At 37.8% G+C, this 15,689-nt stretch overlaps 1 protein-coding gene across 1 annotated transcript; it reads left to right on the forward strand.

Moving 5' to 3' along the window:
• The first annotated feature begins 6,934 nt into the window (after positions 1 to 6,934).
• Positions 6,935 to 8,663, forward strand: LOC115864549 (ornithine decarboxylase-like). Its single transcript, XM_060293709.1, is given in 3 exon segments — positions 6,935 to 7,013; positions 7,016 to 7,311; positions 7,659 to 8,663. Coding segments are annotated over 3 exon segments (1,380 nt in total).
• The last annotated feature ends 7,026 nt before the right edge of the window (positions 8,664 to 15,689 follow it).

Raw genomic sequence — 15,689 nt, forward strand, 5'->3', positions numbered from 1 at the left:
ACAAAACATTCAGATTTAAACAGATGGTGTATTGACATGTGCACAAACAGAGCATTAATTGCGGGGAAGAGTAGAAGGTTGTGGGGTGTTGTTTAATGGTTAGGTAGTACTCCATCTCAACACCAGATGGAGAAATAAGTACATGAAGAACTTTTCCTCTGAGTCTATATGACTTCTTAATGGGAAGAACATAGATTTATATGGTATCACTTATATGTGGAATCTAAAATATGACACAAATGAACTTATTTATGAAACATAAGCAGAATGACAGACATAGAGAACAGACTTGTGGTTGCCCCACGGAGGAAGTGTGTGTGTGTGTGTGTGTGTGTGTGTGTATACACACACACGTATCCTTTTTTCATCTTCTTTTCCATTATGGTTTACTACACGATATTGTTTTTATTTTATTTTATTTTTGGCTGTTTTGGGTCTTCATTGCTGTGCGCAGGCTTCCTCTAGTTGCGGCCAGTGGGGGCTACTCTTCGTTGTGGTGCATGGGCTTCTCAATGCAGTGGCTTCTCTTGTGGAGCACGGGCTATAGGTATGCAGGCTCAGTAGTTGTGGCACCCAGGCTTAGTTGCCCCGCGGCATGTGGGATATTCCTGGACCAGGGCTTGAACCCATGTTCCCTGCATTGGCAGGCGGATTCTTAACCACTGAGCCACCAGGGAAGCCCTACTACATGATATTGAATATAGTTCCCTGTGCTATACATTAGGGCCTTCTTGTTTATGCATTCTATATATAATAGTTAGCATCTGCTAATCCCACCCAAACTCCCAATTCATTCCTCCCTTACTCCTCCTCCCTGGGGCAACCACAAGTCTGTTTTCTATGTCTTTCATTCTGCTTCTGTTTCATAGATAAGTTCATTTGTGTCATATTTTAGATTCCACATATAAGTGATACCATATGGTATTTTCTTTCTCTTTCTGACTTCACTTGGTATGACAATCTCTAGGTCCATTCATGTAGCTGCAAAAGGCATTATTTCTTTGTTTTATATGGTTGAGTAGGATTTCATTATACACACACACAGACACACACACACACACACACACCCACATCTGCTTTATCCATTCATCTGTGGATGGACATTTAGGTCATTTCCACGTGTTGACTATTGTAAATAGTGTTACTATGAACATAGAGGTGCAGGTATCTTTTTGAATTAGAGTTTTGTCTGGATATATGCTGAGGAGTGGGATTGCGGAATCACATGGCAACTCTAGTTTTTTGAGGAACCTCCATACTGTTTTCTGTAGCGTCTGCACCAATTTACATTCCCACCAACAATGTAGAAGAGTTCCCCTTTCTCCACACCTTCTCCAGCATTTCTTATTTGTAGACTTTTTAATATTGGCCATTTGACCAGTGTGAAGTGGTACCTCATTGAATTTTGATTTGTAGTTCTCTAATAATTAGCAACAATGAGCATCTTTTCATTGTTCCTATTGGCCATCTGTATGTCTTCTTTGGAGAAATGTCTATTTAGATCTTCTGCCCAAATTTTCGATTGGGTTGTTTTGTTGTTGTTCTGTGAGCTGTTCGCATATTTTGGAAATTAATCCCTTGTCAGCACATCCTTTGTAAATATTTTCTCACATTCCCTAGGTTGTCTTTTAGTTGTATTTATAGTTTCCTTTGCTGTGCAAAAGCTTATACCTTTGAATAGGTCCCATTTGTTTATTTTTGTTTTTATTTTTATTGCCTTGGGAGACTGACTTAGGAAGACATTGGTACAACTTACGTCAGAATATTTTGCCTATGTTCTTTTCTAGGAGTTTTATGGTGTTGTCTTATATTTAATACTTAAACCATTTTGAGTTTATTTTTGTGTATGGTGTGAGGGTGTGTTCTAACTTCACTGATTTGCTTGCAGCTGTCCAACTTTCCCAGCACCATTTGCTGAAGAGACTGTCTTTTCCCCATGGCATACTCTTGCCTCCTTTGTTGAAGATTAATTGATTATTGTTGAAGATTAATTGATCATAGGTGTGTGGGTTTATTTTTGAGCTCTCTATTATGTTCCATTGATCCATATGTCTGTATCTGTACCAATACCACACTGTTTTGATTACTGTAGATGTGTAGCATTTTCTGAGTTCTAGGAGTGTTATGCTTCCTGCTTTGTTCTTTTTCCTCAGCATTGCTTTGGCAATTCTGGGTCTTATGTGGTTTCATAAAAATTTTAGAATTATTTGTTCTAGTTTTGTGAAAATTGTCATGGGTAAATTGATAGGGATCATATTAAATCTGTACATTGCTTTGGGTAATATGGCCGTTTTAACAATATTAATTCTTTCAATCCAAGAGCATGGGATATCTTTTCATTTTTTAAATCATCTTCAATACTAATATTTTATAGTTGTTGGCATATAAGTCTTTCGTCTCCTTGGACGAGTTTATTCTTAAGTGTTTTATTATTTTTTGATGCAAGTTTAAAAGGTATTGTTCTTTTATATTCCCTTTCTGATATTTCATTGTTAATGTAAAGAAATGCAACCGATTTCTGTATGTTAAACTTTTATCTTGCTACCTTGCTGAATTTATCAGTTCTAGTAGGATTTTTCTGTGTGTGAAGTCATTAGAGTTTTCTATATATCGTGTCATGTCTTCTGCATATAATAACAATTTTACCTGTCCCTTACTATTTGGATACGTTTTATTTATTATTTTTTCTTTTCTGATTGCTGTGGCTAGGACTTCCAACACTATGCTGAATAGAAGTGGTAAGAGTGGGCATCTATGTTTTGTTCCAGACTTCAGTGGGAAGTCTTTCAGCTTTTTCCTGTTGAGTATTATATTGGCTATGGTTTTATCATAAATAGGTTTTATAATTTTGAGATGTTCCCTCTATACCCACTTTCATAAGAGTTTTATCATGAATGGATGTTTAATTGTATCAAATGCTTTTTCTATATTTATTGACATGATCATGTGGATTTTTTCTTTCTCTTTTTTTTGTTGTTGTTGATGTGGTGTATCACACTGATTATTTTGCATATGTTGAACCATCCTCGCGACCCTGGAATGAATCCAGCGTGGTCATGGTGTATGTTTTATTTATGTGCTGTTGGATTAACTTTGCTGATATTTGATAATTTTTGGATCTATATTTATCACAGATATTGGCCTGTAATTTTCTTTTTTGGTAGTGTCTTTGTCTGGTTTTAGTATCAGGGTGATGGTGGTCTCATAGAATGTCTTTGGGAGTGTTCCCTCCTCTTCAGTCTTTTGGAGAAGTTTGAGAAGAATTGGTATAAGTTCTTCTTTGTATGTTTGGTAGAATTTGTCTGTGAAGTCATGGTTCCTGGACTTTTGTTTGTAGGAAATCTGTTGTTTTTGTTGTTTTACAGGTTCTATTTCACTTCTGGTTATCAGTCTGTTCAAATTGTCTATTTCTTCTTGATTTAGTTTTGGTGGCTTTATGTTTCTAGAAACTCATCTATTTCTTCTAGGTTTTCCAAATTGTTTGGCTTGTAATTGTTCATAATATATATTTTAAAAATTTCTGTGAGGTCCCTTGTAATTTCTCCTCTTTCATTTCTTATTTTATCTGGGTCCTCTCTCTTTTCTTCTTTGTGAGCCTGGCAAGAGGTTTAGCAATTCTGTTTACCCTTTCAAAGGATCAGCTCTCAGTTTTACAGATTTTTTTTCTATTTTTAAAATCTGTTTTATTTATTTCCTCTCTGATTTTATTATTTCCTTCCTTCTGCTGACTCTAGGTTTTGTTTGTTCTTCTTTTTCTAATTCTTTTAGGCGGTGGGTTAGGTTGTTTGAGATTTCTGTCGTTTTATGAGGAAGGCATGTATTGCTATGGACTTCCCTCTAAGAACTGCCTCTGCTGTATCCCATAGATTTTGTATGGTTGTGTTTTCATTGTCATTTGTCTCAAGGTATTTTTCAGTTTCCTCTTTGATTTCATCATTGACCCATTCGTTTTTTAGAAATATGTTGTTTATTCTCCATGTAATCATTTTTTTCTCATTTCTTCTTCTGTGATTTACAGTTTAGTTCTGTGATTTACAGTTTAGTTCTTCTTCTGTGATTTACAGTTCTGTTAGATTTACAGTTTAATGCAACTAAAGATTGGTGTTTTTAAAAATAAAGGAAATTGATGAAATTTTAGCTAGACTAACCAAGGAAAAAAGAAAAAGAAGTCAAAAAATATGACAAATGAAAGAGGAGACATAAAAGAAATACAAAGGACCATAAGATCATATCATTAAGAATTATACACCAACAAATTTGATAAATTATAATAAATAAATAAAACCCCAGAAGTGTGGAAACTACCAAGACTGAATCAAAAATAGAAAGTCAGAACAGACAAATAATAAATGAGGACATTGAAACAATGAACACAAACCTCCTGACAAAACCCAAGACAAGATGGTTTCACTGGTGAATCCTACCAAACATTAAAAAGATAATTAACTCCAATCATTCTCAAACTCTTCCCAAAAAATTGAGGAGTGAATCACAAGCTCCTTCTGAGGACAGTGTTACTCTGACACCAAAGCCAGATAAAGAACACTACAAGAATATAAATTTACAGGCAGATAGGTCTGATGAATATAAATACAAAAGTCTAAACAAATTCAGCAGCAAGTTAACAAGATCATACACCATGATTAAATGGAATTTATTCTTGCCACGGAAGAATGGCACACTATATTATATTTAATCTACATATAGTATAATATACAAATCAGTTAAAATTATATATATATAAATCGATAATTGTGATATACAATGTTAATAAAGTGAAGAATAAATATATCATCCTTTCAGTATATGCAGAAAAAGACACTGACCTTCAACACCTTTTTTTTTTTTTTTTTTTTTTTTGCGGTACGTGGGCCTCTCACTGTTGCGGCCTCTCCCGTTGCGGCCTCTCCTGTTGCGGCCTCTCCCGTTGCGGAGCACAGGCTCTGGACGCGCAGGCTCAGCGGCCATGGCTCACGGGCCCAGCCGCTCCGCGGCATATGGGATCTTCCCGGACCGGGGCACGAACCCGTGTCCCCTGCATCGGCAGGCGGACTCTCAACCACTGCGCCAACAGGGAAGCCCCTTCAACACCTTTTGTGACAAAAACTCTCAACAAGTTGGGAACAGAAGGAGCATACCTCAAAATAAAACCGTATAATACCCACAACTAAATTTGTACACATTGGTAAAAAAACTGAAAGCTTTTTTTTTATAATCAGGAACAAGATAACGGTATCCATGCTCACTACTCTTATTAAATACAGTACTGAAGTCCTAGCCAGAGCAATCTGAAACAAAATCAAGAAATAAAAATGCATCCAAAATGAAGAAGTAAAGCTTTCTCTCTTTTTAGAAAACATGATCTTATATATGACTAACACCCAAAATGGTAGAATAAATAAACTCAATAAAGTTGGAAGATACCAAATCAACATAAAAAAATCTATTGCTTTTCTGTACAGTAACAACAAAATATCTGAAAGAAAAAAAGAAAAGAATTCCATTTACAATGGCATGAGAAGAACACCTAGGAATAAATTTCACTGAGAGAGTGAAAGACCTGTATCCTGGAAACTACAAGACATTAAGGAAAGAAATTGAAGACAACAAAATAAATGTCAAGATAGTATTTGCTCATTAATTAAAAGAATAAATATTATTAAAATGTACATACTTCTCAAAGTAATATACAGGTGTAATGCAATCCCTATCACAATTTCTATAACATTTTTTCACAGAAATAGAAGCAACAATTTTAAAATTTGCACAGAACCACAAAAGAATCCAAATAGCAAAAGAAATCATGAGAAAGAAGAAAAAAACTGGAGGCTTCATGCTTCAAGATTTCAAATTCTATTACAAATCTATGGTCATAAAAACAGTATGGCATTGGCATAAAAAAAACCCACATAGATCAATGGAAACAATAGCACAGAAACAAATCTAAGCATATATGGTAATTAATTTATGACAGTGAAGCCAAGAATATACAATTGAGAAATATGATAATTCTTTTATTAAATGTTGGGAAAACTGGGAAGCCACATGCAAAAGAATGAAACTGGACCACTATCTTACACCATACAGAAAAAATAACTTTAAAAGGGTTAAAGACTTGAATGGAAGATGGAAAACCATAAAACTCATAGAAGAACACATAAAGGCAGTAAGTTCCTTGACCTAGGTCTTGGATATGATATTTTGAAATGGACAAAAAAATCAAAACCAACAAAAGCAAAATAACAAAATGGAGGACATCAAACTCAAAAGCTTATATACATCAAAGGAAACATCAACAAAATAAAAAGGCAACCTACTAAAAAATATAAATAATACCTTAATAAACCTAACTTCAGAAAAAAAATTATAGCAAGATAAAGTGAATTCTACACCAAAACTCCAATGTTTTGGTTGTTAGGAAATACATTAATATAATCAGCTTATAAATTTAGGAAAGGCATGTAATGAAAGTGACAGATACAGACAAAGGAGCATGGTAGAATTCTACAGGTAATAATTATAAAATTAAAGAAGAGGTCAGTCCCCTCAGCCTCCGCTGCCACCGCCCCTTTGCCAGCCCTCCGGCATCACCTCGGGACGGTGATTCTCCATGGGAGGGAGCGAGGTGGCGGGTGGCTGGGCGGGCGGCTGACGGGCAGCGGGGACAGCGGCAGGGCGTTCGGCAGTCCTGCACGCTCGGCAGCAACGGCGTCTAATCTCCATGGGGTCAGCCCTTGGTGCCCGACACTTTAAGGTGTACAGCAGATTGTGCGTTTGTTAGAACATTTTCACTGCTGCACCGAGGGCACACGTATCTTCAGCAGGACTTGGAATTCCTGGAGAATTCAATTGCCTTTGTGAAAGCTGGCATAATTTCTTTAAATTTCATCTCTTAGTTTCCCATTTTGTTGTTTCAGAAAGATATCAAGAAACCATGAACAACTTTAGTAATGAAGAGTTTGACTGCAATTTCTTGGATGAAGGCTTTACTGCCAAGGACATCCGGGACCAAAAAATGAAGTTTCTTCTTTTGACGGTAAGGATACCTTCTATGTTGCAGACCTGGGAGGCATTCTAAAGAAACATCTGAGATGGTTTAAAGCTCTTCCTCGGGTCACCCCCTTTTATGTAGTCAAATGCAGTGATAGCAGAACCATAGTGAAGACCCTAGCTGCCACAGGGACAGGATTTGACTATGCCAGCAAGACTGAAATCCAGTTGGTGCAGAGTTTCGGGGTGCCTCCGAAGAGGATTATCTATGCAAATCCTTGTGAACAAGTGTCTCAGATTAAATACGCTGCCAATAATGGAGTCCAGATGATGACATTTTTGTTGTTTGTTTGGGTTTTTTAAATTAATTAATTAATTTATGTATGTATGTGTATATGTATTTATTTATTTTTTGCTGCATTGGGTCTTCGTTGCTGCATGCGGGCTGCTCTTCGTTGCGGTGCGCGGGCTTCTCATTGCAGTGACTTCTCTTGTTGTGGAGCATGGGCTCTAGGCACCCAGGCTTCAGTAGTGTGGCACGCAGGTTCAGTAGTTGTGGCTCACAGGCTTAGTCACTCTGCAGCATGTGGGATCTTCCCAGACCAGGGCTCAAACCCATGTCCCCTGCATTGGCAGGCGGGTTCTTAACCACTGTGCCACCAGGGAAGCCCGAGATGATGACTTTTGATAGTGAAGTTGAGTTGATGAAAGTTGCCAGGGCACATCCAAAGGCCAAGTTGGTTTTGCAGATTGCCACTGATGATTCCAAAGCAGTCTGTCGCCTCAGTGTCAAATTTGATGCCACACTCAAAACCAGCAGGCTTCTTTTGGAATGGGCGAAAGAGCTAGATATTGATGTCATTGGTGTCAGCTTCCACGTGGGAGGTGGTTGTACTGATCTGGAGATCTTTGTGAAGGCCATCTCTGATGCCCACTGTGTCTTTGACATGGGAGCTGAGGTTGGTTTTGACATGTATCTGCTTGATATTGGTGGTGGCTTTCCTGAATCTGAGGATGTAAAGCTTAAATTTGAAGAGATCACCAGTGTAATCAACCCAGCGTTGGACAAGTATTTTCCATCAGACTCTGGAGTGAGAATCATAGCTGAGCCGGGCAAATACTACGTTGAATCAGCTTTCATGCTAGCAGTTAATATCATTGCCAAAAAACTCGTATTAAAGGAAAAAACAGGCTCTGATGATGAAGATGAGTCAAGTGAACAGACATTTATGTATTATGTGAATGATGGAGTATATGGATCATTCAACTGCATCCTCTACGAAAATGCACACGTGAAGCCTCTTCTGCAGAAGAGACCCAAACCAGATGAGAAGTATTATTCATCCAGCATCTCGGGACAGACCTGTGATGGCCTGGATTGCCTGGTTGAGCACTGTAACTTGCCCGAGATGCATGTGGGCAATTGGATGCTCTTTGAGAACATGGGTGCTTACACTGTCGCTGCTGCTTCCACTTTCAGTGGATTCCAGAGACCGACCATCTACTATGTGATGTCAGGGCCAACATGGCATCTGATGCAGCAAATCCAGAACCACGATTTCCCACCCAGCATAGAGGAGCAGGATGTTGGCACTGTGCCTGTGTCATGTGCTTGGGAGAGTGGAATGAAATGGCACCCAGCAGCCTGTGCTTCAGCTCCTATTAATGTGTAGATACCATTCCTGTAGCTGTTAACTGTGAGTTTAGCTTGATTTAAGGGTTTGGGGGGGACCATTTAACTTAATTACTGTGAGTTTTGAGATGTCTGTGTGAATAGGGTTGGCACAGATGCAACAATGTGGAAGACTAGGCGATGGGGTCACACTTAGCTGTGTTCCTATGGAAACTATTTGAATATTTGTTTTATATGGATTTTTATTCACTTTTCAAACATGCTACTAAAGCATGCCCCTCAACTGCTGAGCAAGCATTTGTAGCTTGTGCATTGGCAGAATGGGCCAGAAGCTTAGTGTTGTGACCTGTTTAAAATAAAGTATCTTGAAATAAAATAAAAAAGATATTCATGCATATGTACTCAAAGAATTATTACAGACCCTCAACACTAGTTCACCTACAGAGAAATAATAAATAATTTCCTCTCATTGTCAGAGAGATCACTAGGAGACATGAACCCCCAACTTACTTAACACTTTGAGGTATCAGTAAAAAAAATACCATTGGAAAAGGATTAAAATCATCTCCAATTGCAGAGCATATGGATGTATATTTAGTAAGCCCAAGAATCAATGGAAATTTGTTACAGAAAATAAGACGACAAAATATTGTAAAGAGTATAACATAAGCATATAGTACACAATTCATATAGACACATTCCAAGCAGTTACAAAGTACATAAAAAGGAAGCCTCTAATTTTACAAGTGTAAAATAAATAAAAATAAATCTAACACATGAGAGAAGCCTATATAAAAAAATTACCATGAACTCCTTATATAGATAATACAGATTTGAAGAAGAAAATCAAGCTATTTCCTTAAATATAATAGCGAATGTTTTATATCAATTAAAAATTCCAGTACACGTGTGTATATGTATACATATGTATATTTGTATGTAGAGATATATAGAGAGAGATATAGATATGTGCATATTTGTATATATTTGTATGTGTATACACAAATATTTTTCTAGAGATTGATAATATATTGTTTACATAAAATAATGAGGAAATATATATAAAATGTACCTAAAATTGTTATTTTATAAAATTAAAGATTAGTTATTATTAACTTAAGTATACTTTATGTACATTTCATGGAAACTACTAAGAAAAACTCCACTGTAGTCACACAAAAGATACAGAAAAAGAGTGAATTCAGGGCTTCCCTGGTGGCGCAGTGGTTGAGAGTCCGCCTGCCGATGCAGGGGACACGGATTTGTGCCCCGGTCCGGGAGGATCCCACGTGCCGTGAAGTGGCTGGGCCCGTGAGCCATGGCCGCTGGGCCTGCGTATCCGGAGCCTTGCTCCGCAACGCGAGAGGCTGCAGCGGTGAGAGGCCCACGTACCGCAAAAAAAAAAAAGAGTGAATTCATACCACATCAAAAAAACCCAAAAAAACAAAAACAAAAACAAAGGAACTACAACAACAACAACCAACAGAAAATAATGAAAGAGTAATTGTAAGTCCTTGTCAACAATTAACATAAACTTCGTCTTAAGTTTTATTTTATATTGGAGTATAGTTGATTAACAATATTGTGTTAGTTTCAGGTGTACAGACAAGTGATTCAGTTATATATATACATGTATTTATTCTTTTTCAAATTCTTTTCCATTTAGGTTGTTACATAATATTGAGCAGAGTTCCCTGTGCTATACAGTAGGTCCTTGTTTGTTATTCATTTTAAATATAGCAGTGGGGGGCCTTCCCTGGTGGCACAGTGGTTGAGAATCTGCCTGCCAATGCAGGGGACATGGGTTCGAGCCCTGGTCTGGGAAGATCCCACGTGCCACGGAGCAACTAGGCCCGTGAGCCACAACTACTGAGCCTGCGCGTCTGGAGCCTGTGCTCCGTAACGAGAAGCCGCAATAGTGAGAGGCCTGCGCACCCCGATGAAGAGCGGTCCCCGCTTGCTGCAACTAGAGAAAGCCCTCGCACAGAAACGAAGATCCAACATAGCCAAAAATAAATAAATAAATAAAATAAACCATGTTCGCATGTGAAAAATTAAAAAAAAAATTTTTTTTAATATAAATAAATAAATATAGCAGTGGGTACATGTCAATCCCAAGCTCCCTAACTAACCCTCCCACTCACCCATCCCTCCCAGAACCCTAAATTTGTTCTCTAAGTCTGTGAGCTTTTCTGTTTTGTAAATAAGTTCATTTCTATTATTATTTTAAGATTGAGCATATAAGCGATATCATACAATATTTCTCTTTCCCTGTCTGACTTACTTCGCTCAGTATGACAAAACCACTTTTCTGACAGTCCAGTGGTTAAGACTAAAGGAGTGTGGATTCGATTCCTGGTTGGGGAACTAAGATCTCTCATGCTGAGGACCCAGCAAAAAAAACAGAAAAACTCAGACTTAGAGAACAAATGTAGGTTACTAGAGAGTGGTGATAGAACTCCCTGGTATACATAGGTCCTTTTTGATTATCTCTTTTATTGGAATACAGTGTATTTGTTAATTCTATCCTCCTAATCTATCACTTGACCCCTTCTGTCCTTTTTGGCAACCATATGTTTGTTTTCCAATTCAATGAGCCTGTTTCAGTGTTCTCTAATTAGTTCAATGTTGTGTATTTTTTTATTCCACCTATAAGCAATATGATATTAGATTTAAAAAATCTGATTTAATTTCTTTAGTATGATTATCTCTAGGTTTTCAATGTGCCTGCAAATGGCATAATATCATTTATTTAAATGTCTGAGTGTTATTGCATTGCTTACATGTGTCAGTTATCTGTTCATCCAGCCTAGACATTTGTGTGCCTACATGTTTTGGCTCGTGTAAATGGTGCTACGGTGCACACTTCAGTGCATATGTCTTTTCAAATTCTGGTTTTCTGCACATATGCTCTTAGGGGTGGCAATGGCGGATCATATGGTAGCTCAGATTTTAAGTTTGAAAGCACTTCCATGTTGTTCTCTAAATTGGCTGTTAAAATTTTCAACCCACCAGCACAGTAAAAGGGTTTGCATTTCTCCGTGCCCTCTACGTCATTTATTCATTGTACATTTTCAATGATCGCCTTTCCAACTGGTGCAAGGAGATCCCTCATTGTGATTATGATTTGAATGTCTCTGCTAACTGCTATGTTGAGCATGTGCTTATGGGCTGTTTTTACTCATAATTAGTGTGAGTAGAATTTACCTGTTGAAAATGTCTCCTTTGAAAGTTGGCCCTGTTTTCAATGATTTTGGAACACTTAAGCCTGGACATTTTGTGATGTCAGGTATCATTTAGAGCCCAGGAGTCCTTGGGAATATTAAGTGCTCATAAGAAATCTTTTTGAGGTTCCTTTGCGAGAAACGTTCATGAGGCGCAGGATTTCCTCAGACTGAACTCTGCTTAGGCCAGCAGCGAGAGCCTTACGGGAGATCCTCTTTGGGGTTTATAAATTAGAAAGGAATGTGCAGAACAAACACTCAAATCTTCTGCCTCATTATGACAGTTTAATTAATTAGAATAATTTCTTTTTTTTTTTTTTGGAATAACATTGATATACAGTATTATGTATATTGTAGGGATCCAGAACCATTTTCAGTTATACATATACACATATGTATACATGTTTGGCTTCTTTGCCCATTTAGGTTATTAGAGAGTGTTGATAGTCATTCCTAGGTATACATAGATTCTTGTTCATATTTAGTTGTACGAAATATTTTGTGTTTTTAATCCCATCGTCGTAATGTATCCCTTAACCCCTTCTGTCCCATTAGGTAACCATAAGTTTGGGTTTTTTTTAACTCTCTGAGACTGTTTATGTTTTTCAATTATTTCAATGCTGTGTCTTTATAGATTCCAACTATAAGTGAGTTCATATAATATTTGTCTTACTGATTCTCACTTACTTCACTTTGTGTGATTATCTGTAAGTTTATCTATGTTCCTGATATTGGCATTATTTCATTCTTTTGCATGGAGGAATTGTATACCACTGTGTACATGGATCATTTCTTTTTTATCTGTTCATCTGTCCATGGACATTTTGTATGTCTCCACATCTTGGTTATTGTAAATGATGCTGCTGTGCCCGCTTGGGTGCATGTGTTTTTTCAACTTCTGGACTTGTCAGCCTATAATTTTAGGGGAAACTCTTCAGGATCATAGGGTAGCACTCTTTTTAGCTTTTAAAGGCACATCTTTAAATGTTCTCTCTAGTGGCTGTTACAATTTATTTCCCACCAGCTCCATAAAAGGATTTCCTTTTCTCCATGCCCTTTCCACCATTCATTCATTTTTAATTTTGGTGATGGCCTTTTACTCCGGTGCAAGGTGATCTCTCACTGTAGTTTTGATTTGCATGTCTATGCTAATTGCTGTGTTGAGTATGTTTTATATGCTGTTTTTCTTCATATACCCGTGCGAGTAGAATTTACCTGATTCAATTGCTTTCTTGAACGTCTTACCCTTTTCAGTGACATTCGAACACTTTCGCATGGACATTTTTTGATGTCAGGTATCATTTAGGGCCCTGCAGTCCTTGTCAATACAAAGTGCTCCTAAGCAAGCGTTTTGAGGTTGCTTTTGCGGGAAATGGCCACTAGGCTGCAGTATGTCCTCGGACCCAACTCTGGTTACCCCGGCAACCAGACACTAAGGGGAAATTCTGTTTTGGGCTTCTCACATAGAGTGGAATGTGACAGTACAAACACCCAAATCTTGTGTGTCATTACCACATTTTAAATTAGATTAATTTTTATTTTTTCTTGGAACATTGATGGACAATGTTGTGTATGTTGTAGGTATAGAAAATATTTTTCCCTTATACATAGACATATATGTATGCATCTTCGGCTTCTTTTCCCTTATAGATTACTAGAGAGTGTTGATAGAACTGCCTGGTATACATAGGTCCTTGCTGATTACCTCTTTTATTGGAAATACTGCATATTTGTTATTTCCATCGTCCTAATTAATCCTGTCACCCTTCCTGTCCTTTGTAGTAACCACTTGTTTGATTTCCAAGTCCCTTAGTCTGTTTCAGTGTTCTCTAATTGGTTCAATGGTGTGTGTTTTTCAATTCCAGCTAGAAGTGATATCATACGATATTAGATTTTAAGATTCTGATTTACCTTATTTAGTATGATTATCTCTAGGTTTTCCGTGTTCCTGCAAATGGCAAAATTTCACTTATTTAAATGTCTGAGTCATATTGCATTGCAAACATGTGTCACTTCTTCTTTAGCTGTCCATTTGGCCATAGACATTTTGTGCGCCTCCATGTTTTGGCTCGTGTAAATGGTGCTGCAGTGCCCGCTTGGGTGCATATATCTTTTCGAATTCTGGTTATCTCCGCATATACACTTAGGTTACCAATGGCGAGTCTTATGGTAGCTCTGATTTTAAGTTTGAAGGCACTTCCATAATGTTCTCTAAATTGGCTGTTAGAATTTGCAACCCAACAGCACAATAAAAGGGTTTGCACTTCTCTATGCCCTCTACATCATTTATTCATTGTCGATTTTTGATGATGGCCTTCTGACAGGTGCAAGGTGACCCCTGGTGGTGAGCTTGATTTGCACGTGTCTGCAAATTACTATGCTGAGCACGTGCTTACGGGCTGTTTTTATTCATATTCTGCGTGAGTAGAATTTACCTGTTGAAAATGCTTTCACTGAAAGTCGGCCCTGTTTTTTGTTTTTTTTTTTTGTTTGTTTGTTTGTTTTTTTGCGGTACATGGGCCTCTCACTGTTGTGGCCTCTCCCGTTGTGGAGCACAGGCTCCGGACGCGCAGGCTCAGCGGCCATGGCTCACGGGCCCAGCCACTCCGCGGCATGTGGGGTCTTCCCGGACCGGGGCACGAACCCATGTCCCCTGCATCGGCAGGCAGACTCTCAACCACTGCGCCACCAACAGCCGGCGCTGTTTTTATTGATTATGAAACACTTAAGTCTAGATATTTTGTGATCTCAGATACCATTTAGAGCCCAGCAGTCCTTGGGAATATTAAGTGCCCAGAAGCATCTTTTTGAGGTTGCTTTTGCAGGAAACGTACTTAAGGCACAAGATTTCTTCCGACCCAATTCTCCCTAAGCCAGCAACCTGAGCCTTAGGGGACATCTTGTTTGGAGCTTGTAAGTTAGAGACGAACGTGCAGAACCAGCATTCAAATCTTGTGTCTCATTATAACAGTTTAATTAATTAGATTAATTTCTCTTTTTTTGTAATAACATTCATATACAGTATTATTTATGTCAGAGGAATACAGAGCCATTTTCAGTTATACATATACATATATCTATACATGTTCGGTTTCTTTTCCCACTTAGGTTATTAGAGAGTGTTGATAGCCATTCCTAGGTATACAAAGATTCTTATGGAAAATCCAGTTTATACGAAATATTTTGTATTTTGAATCTCATCGTCCTAATGTATCCCTTGACCCCATCTGTCGCATTAGGTAACCATAAGTTTGGATTTTTCTTAAGTCCCTGAGACTGTTTATGTTTTTCAATTATTTCAATGATGTATATGTATAGATTCCAGGTATAAGTGAGATCATATAATATTTGTCTTTCTGAATCTCACTTAGTTCACTTAGTATGATTATCTTTAGGTTTATCTATGATCCTGCAATTGGCATTATTTCATGCTTTTGCATGGAGGAATTGTATACCATTGTGTACACTTCTATTTTATCTGTTCTTCTGTCCGTGGACATTTTGTATGTCTCCTCATCTTGGGTATTGTAAACGGTGGTGCCGTGCACACTTGGGTGCATGTGTTTTTTCGAATTCTGGACTTGTTGGCCTATAATCTTAGGGGAAACTCTGCAGAATCATAGGGTAGCACTCTTTTTAGCTTTTAAAGGCTCATCTTTAATGTTCTCTCTAGTGGCTGTTGCCATTTATTTACCACCAGGTCCATAAAAGAATTTCCTTTGCTCCATGCCCTCTCCACCATTTATTCACTGTAAAGTTTGGTGATGGCATTTTAGTGCGGTGCAAGGTGATCTCTAATTGTAGTTTTGATTTGCATGTCTCTGCTAACTGCTACGCTGAAT

This window comes from Globicephala melas, chromosome 2 (assembly GCF_963455315.2).
Source record: "Globicephala melas chromosome 2, mGloMel1.2, whole genome shotgun sequence".
NCBI classification, from domain to species: Eukaryota; Metazoa; Chordata; class Mammalia; order Artiodactyla; family Delphinidae; genus Globicephala; species Globicephala melas.